General features: G+C 68.2%; 1 protein-coding gene across 1 annotated transcript; it reads left to right on the top strand.

The window, feature by feature from the left end:
- Positions 1-270: 270 nt before the first annotated feature.
- Positions 271-3,172, top strand: LOC126638142 (zinc finger protein 576-like). The gene is made up of 4 exons (XM_050311787.1): positions 271-402; positions 757-880; positions 2,564-2,758; positions 3,010-3,172. The coding sequence occupies exons 1-4, from the start codon at positions 271-273 to the stop codon at positions 3,153-3,155; spliced, it is 597 nt and encodes a 198-aa protein (XP_050167744.1). The 3' UTR covers positions 3,156-3,172.
- The last annotated feature ends 3,208 nt before the right edge of the window (positions 3,173-6,380 follow it).

Here is a 6,380-nt window from a genome sequence, read left to right as displayed (position 1 = left end):
GGGACTGGGGGGCACTGGGAGGGGAAGGGAAGGGGTTACCTCGGAACTGGGAGTCACTGGTTTAAACTGGGAGGTCCCAGTTCCATACTGGGGTTACTGGTTTAAACTGGGGTCCCAGTCCCATACTGGGGTCTAACTGGTTTAAACTGGGAGGTCCCCGCGGTTCCCTCCTCGGCCACCAGGGGGCGCCTCCCGCACCGCCAAGCTCCGCCCACTCTGCGGGCTCCGTGGCCACGCCCCCTTTCCCCCATTGGCTCTCGATGACGTCACATGACAAAGACACCGCCCCCTGCGGTGCCTCGCTGTGGGCGGGGCCTCTCGGACCGGAAGCAGACGCGGAAGCGCTTCCGGGTCGCGCCGGAAGCCGGAAGTCGCCGCCGGGGGAGCGCGGGCGGCGAGCGAGTGAGGATGCGAGGGATTGGGAGGTTTGGGGGTCCTGGGGGTCTTGGGGGTCCTGAGGGCGATTTGGGGTCTGGGCGTCTGGGGGAATGGGGGTCCTTGGGGGCTTGGGTCCTGGGAGTGTTGGGGGCTCAGGTTCAAGGGTCTTTGGGGGGGGGTTCAGAGGGGATTTGAGGGGGCGGGGAGGGTTGGAGGGTCTGGGTGGGAAATTGGAACCTGGGGGTCTCTGAGGGGCTGAAGGGGGTGAGGGGTCTTTGGGGTCTGTTTGTTTGGGGGTCCTCAGGGGTGGATTTCGGGGGAGAGGGTGCGGGAAGGTCTCAGGACCCCCGGGGTGACTCCTCCTCCCCACCCCCGAAGCCCCCGGGATGTCAGCCCCAGGCCCCGGGCCCCCGGCGGCGACAGCAGCAGGAGGAGGAGGAGGAGGAGGAGGAAGGGGGCAGGGACCCCAGGGACCCCCAGCCCCGGGCCGAGGGCTCCGTCTGTGAGTGGGGGAGGGGGCAGAACTGGGGGTTTTGGGGGCTCTTTGGGGAGGGGGAAGTTGGGAGGGTCCCTTGGAGGAGTTTTTGGGGGTCCCTGAGAGGGTCCCAGGGGTGTCCCCCCAGACTGTTTAAGGTCTCTGTGGGGATCTCTGAGTGTCCCTTTGGGGTCCCTGGGGGTGTCCCAGGGGTCCCCGTGTGTGACCCCCATGTGTGACCCCCATGGCTGACCCCGTCCCCCGTGTGACCTCCGTGTCCCCCTAGGGGTGGCTGAATCCCCCTCGAGTGGGCTCCCCTGTCCCTGTGTGACCCCCCATGTCCCTGTGACCCCTGTGTGACCCCCCATGACCCCTGCGTGACCCCTGTCCCCTCTGTCCCCTCAGATAAGCTTGGTTCCCGTCACTGCGGTCACTGCCTGATCACGTTCCCTGACACCCCTGTCCCTGTGTGACCCCTGTGTGACCCCCATAGCTGACCCCCTGTCCCCTCTGTCCCCTCAGACAGGGTCGGTTCCCGTCACTGCGGTCACTGCCTGATCACGTTCCCCGACCCCCCTGTCCCTGTGTGACCCCCTGTCCCCATAGCTGACCCCCTGTCCCCTCTGTGTCCCCTCAGATAAGGTTGGCTCCAAACACTGCGGTCACTGCCTGATCACGTTCCCCAACCCCCCTGTCCCTGTGTGACCCCTGTGTGACCCCCATGTCCCTGTGACCCCTGTGTGACCCCATGTCCCCATGGCTGACCCCCTGTCCCCTCTGTCCCCCCTCAGATAAGGTCGGTTCCCGTCACTGTGGTCACTGCCTGATCACGTTCCCCGACGCCGCCTGTCCCGTGTGCCCTGCTGTGCTGTGACCCCCTGTCCCTGTGTGACCCCTGTGTGACCCCCCCATGTCCCTGTGTGACCCCCCTGTCCCCATGGCTGACCCCCTGTCCCCATGGCTGACCCCCTGTCCCCTCTGTCCCCTCAGACAGGGTCGGTTCCCGTCACTGTGGTCAGTGCCTGATCACGTTCCCCGATGCCGCCTTCGCTGCTGTGTGTGTGTCCCGTCCCTGTGTGACCCCTCTGTGACCCCATAGCTGACCCCCTGTCCTCTCTGTCCCCTCAGACAAGGTGGGTTCCCGTCACTGCGGTCACTGCCTGATCACGTTCCCCGACGCCGCCTTCGCCGCTGTCCCTGCTGTGTGTGTGACCCCTGTCCCTGTGTGACCCCTGTGTGACCCCCCCATGTCCCTGTGTGACCCCATGGCTGACCCTCTGTCCCCTCTGTGCCCCCTCAGATAAGCTTGGTTCCAAACACTGTGGTCACTGCCTGATCACGTTCCCCGACGCCGCCTTTGCTGCTGTCCCTGCTGTGTGTGTGTCCCCTGTCCCTGTGTGACCCCATGGCTGACCCTGTGTCCCCTCTGTCCCCTCAGATAAGCTTGGCTCCAAACACTGCGGTCACTGCCTGATCACGTTCCCCGACCTCCCTGTCCCTGTGTGACCCCTCCATGTCCCTGTGACCCCTGTGTGACCCCCCTGTCCCCTCTGTCCCCTCAGATAAGCTTGGCTCCAAACACTGCGGTCACTGCCTGATCACGTTCCCCGACGCCGCCTTCGCCAATGTCCCTGCTGTGTGTGTGTCCCCTGTCCCTGTGTGACCCCTCTGTGACCCCATGGCTGACCCCCTGTCCCTGTGTCCCCTCAGATAAGGTTGGCTCCAGACACTGTGGTCACTGCCTGATCACGTTCCCCGACGCCGCCTTCGCCGCCCGCCACGCCAAGCGGCAGCACCCGCGGGACTTCGCGGCGGCCGCGCTGCGCGGGGCCCTCTTCGTCTGCTTCGTCTGCGCCCGCCCCTTCGGCTCCTCCCCCGCCCTGCTGCGCCACCAGCGGGGACACGCCCGCAGGGACACGCCCAGGGACACGCCCAGGGGACACGCCCACCCAGACACGCCCAGGGACACGCCCAGGGGACACGCCCACCCAGACACGCCCAGGGGACACGCCCACAGGGCCACGCCCAGGGGACACGCCCGCCGGGACACGCCCAGGGACACGCCCAGGGGACACGCCCGCCGGGACACGCCCAGGGGACACGCCCACCTGGGCACACCCAAGGGACACACCACCCAGACACACCCAAGGGACACACCCCCCACCGGGACACGCCCAAAGGACACGCCCCCCGTCCGGCCACGCCCCCACCTGGCCTGGCATGCACCGAGTGCGGCCGCGCCTTCGCCAGGGAGGGGGCTCTGCACCGGCACTACATCCGGCACGCCCGGGGGGAGCTCTGAGGGGAGGGGGCTCTGAGGGGAGGGGGCTCTGAGGGGAGGGGGCTGTGAGGGGAGCTCTGAGGGGGGCTCCCACACTGGCACTACATCCAGCACGCCCGGGGAGCTCTGAGGAGGGGCTCTGAGGGAGGGCTGTGAGGGGAGGGGCTCTGAGGAGAGGGCTGTGGGGAGGGGGCTCTGAGGAGAGAGGGTCCATGAGGGGGTCCCACACCAGCACTACATCCGGCACGCCCGGGGGAGCTCTGAGGGAGGGGCTCTGAGGGGAGGGGGCTGTAGGGGGGTCCCCGCATGCCCGGGGAGCTCTGAGGAGGGGCCTGTGGGGAGGGGGCGTGACTTATTTAAAAGGGTGTGGTTATTGCAGAGGGGGTGTGGTCAATAAATGGGGCGTGGCTCGTTTTGGAGGGGGCGTGGCTTTTTCTGGCTCTGGCGCCCCCTGCTGGTGGGTGGCACTTGTGGCGGCTGCTGATTGGTTGGGTTTAAGGGGGGGGTTGATGATGTCATTTTATGGGGGGTTGGGTCACGGATTGGGGGTGGAGCTGGAGAATGACATCACACCCCCTACTATGATGTCACTCCTCTCGATGACGTCACACCCCCACCCCCCGTGTCTCGATGGCGAATGGGGGGTGGGGAGGGCCCCGATGATGTCACTCCCACCCTGGCCAATGACATCGCTGCCACAACGACGACACCACGCCCTTTGTCTTATGACATCACATCCTGTTGATGACATCACATCCTTCACGGCCACACATACCACGCCACCCCCCCCTTCCCCCCCGACGCCCCACGACATCACAGTCCCGCCTCCTCGGTGACATCATTGATGACATCACCACTGCATTGATGACATCACAACCCCGCCTGATGACACCACACCCCGTCTTGATGACATCACACCCTGCCTTGATGACATCACAGCTCCGCCTGATGACATCACACCCCGCGTGGCGACTTTAAAACCACTCCGATGACGTCACCACACCCCCCCCATGACGTCACCCCTCCCATGACGTCACCCAACCCCTTCCTTCACCCACCCAGTGACGTCATCACCCGACCCTTCTCCTCCCTTCCCCCGGGCCGCGTTTGGGGCGAGAGGGCGGGATGGGCGGATCCTTGAGCGGGTGGGCGTGTCCCCACCCAGGTGGGCGTGTCCCTGGGTGGGTGGGTGTGTCCCCACCTGGGTGGGTGGATCCCTTGGGCGAGTGGGCGTGTCCCCACCCAGGTGGGCGTGTCCCATAGTGGATGGGCGTGTCCCCACCTGGGTGGGTGGGTCCCTTGGGTGGGTGGGTGGGTCCCTTGGGTAGGTGGGTGTGTTCCCACCCAGGTGGGTGTGTCCCATAGTGGATGGGCGTGTCCCCACCCAGGTGGGCGTGTCCCCAGGGTGAGTGGGCGTGTCTGCACCCAGATGGGTGTGCCACCCCCCATGTGGGCGTGTCCCCCGTGGCAGGGTGGGCGTGTCCCAACCCGGGTGGGCGTGTCCCGTGGGGGGTGGGCGTATCCCCACCCGTGTGGGTGTGTCCCCTGACAGGTGGGCGTGTCCCTCGGTGGGTGGGCGTGTCCCCCGTGTCCCCGGTGGGCGTGTCCCCCATCGGGTGGGCGTGTCAGAGCTCCCCCCGTGCGTGCAGCATGTAGTGCTCGTGCAGCTCGGCCACAAGGCCGAAGGCGCCGGCGCACTCGGTGCAGCGGAAGGGGCGAGGGTGGGGAGGGGCCGGGCGGCGCGGCGGGGGCGGCGTGGGGGCGGGGAGGGCCCGGGGGCTGCGGGGCGGCGGCGCCGGCCGTGCTCGCACCGGTGGGCTCGGCGCCGCGGGGCGCGAGCCCAGCCCGCACTCGGCGCAGATGTAGTGGAACTTGAAGGGGAGAGGGCCCGCCGGGGCGGGGAGGCGTGGCGGCGGCGGTGACTCCTCCCTCTCTGGCCCCTCCCCGCGGGGGCGAGGCGTGTCCCTGGGCCGCTTGCGCCCCACGTGGTAGCTGCGGTGCACTTTGAGCGCCCGGGAGGTGCCGGCCCCGCCCGCACTCGGGGCACTTGTGCCACTCCCTCCCCCCGCCCCTCCCCGCCGCGGCGGCCGCCCCAGACTCCTCCCCCGCCGGGCTCGACCCTCCCCCACCCGCCACGGGCTCCCCCTCCCCGCGGCGTCCGGGAACGGCCGAAGCTCCTCCCTCGAGGCGGGTCCAGGCACCTGTGGGGAGAGGGGAAAATGAGGGGAGGGGTCAGTGGGGGGAGAAAGGGGATTTGGTGGTGGGGAGAGGGAGAAAGTGTGGGGGAGGGGAGGAAGAGGAGGAGGGATCAATGACAGGGCGTGACAGGTTGGGGAGGGGCTATGGGAGGGTGGGGAGGGGTCAATAAGGGTGTGACAGGGTGGGGAGGGGCATGAGAGGGTGACAGGTCAATGAGGGAAAGGCCAGGGTGGGGAGGGCTGGCAAAGGGAAGAAGGGGTGGGGAGGGGTCATTGGGGTGGTCTGGGGGTGGGGAGGGGCGGTACCTGCACAGCCATTGGCGGGGAGGGGACGCTCTCCCGACGACATCGACGTGGCCTCGGACTCGGACTCCTCATCCTCGGGAGCTGGAGGAGGCGGGGTTCTGGTGCTGGCCACGCCCACACGCCCTCAGGCCACACCACATCTCCCCAGGCCACGCCCACATCTCCCCAGGCCACGCCCTCAGCCCCCCGAGGCCACGCCCCTCTCACCGCCGACCGCTCGCTCCTCCTCTTCCTCCTCTTCCTCCTCTTCTTCTTCCTCTTCCTCCTCCTCCTCCTCCTCCTCGAAGGCTCCGTCCTCGCTCCCGCCCGGGCCCCGCCCGGCCGCCATCATGGCCGCCCTGCGCCGCCAGGGGGCGCCGCCGTCACCGGGGACACGCCCAAATGTGTCAGGCCCCGCCCACCGCGGCTCAGGCCACGCCCACTGCACCTCAAGCTCCTCCCATCGGGCCCTCAGCCCCGCCCACCACTCATCAGGCTCCTCCCACCACTCATCAGGCCCCTCCCACCACTTTATGGGCTCCTCCCCCCACTCAGCAGGCCCCTCCCACCACTCATCAGGCTCCTCCCACCACTCCTATGGGTTCCTCCCCCACTCATCAGGCCCTCCCCCTTCAACAGGCTCCTCCCACCAGCCCCTCCCACCCACCCAGGCCCCTCCTCCAAACCCCCAGGTCCCTCCCACGTCCCCAACAGCCCCTCCCACCCCATAACCCCGCCCCACACCCCAGGCCCCTCCCACGCC

Source organism: Myiozetetes cayanensis, unplaced genomic scaffold, assembly GCF_022539395.1.
Source record: "Myiozetetes cayanensis isolate MyiCay16 unplaced genomic scaffold, myiCay2020 scf166, whole genome shotgun sequence".
Lineage (NCBI taxonomy): Eukaryota > Metazoa > Chordata > Aves > Passeriformes > Tyrannidae > Myiozetetes > Myiozetetes cayanensis.
This window is presented reverse-complemented; position numbering and strand designations above follow the sequence as displayed.

Bases quoted from the DNA above. Each gene is read 5' to 3' on its own strand.
- LOC126638142 (XM_050311787.1), top strand. From the start codon at position 271: ATGACAAAGACACCGCCCCCTGCGGTGCCTCGCTGTGGGCGGGGCCTC. The intron at 403-756 runs GTGAGGATGCGA...CCACCCCCGAAG, and splicing joins GGAGCGCGGGCGGCGAGCGA to CCCCCGGGATGTCAGCCCCA. The intron at 2,759-3,009 runs CCCGCAGGGACA...CCAAGGGACACA, and splicing joins GCGCCACCAGCGGGGACACG to CCCCCCACCGGGACACGCCC.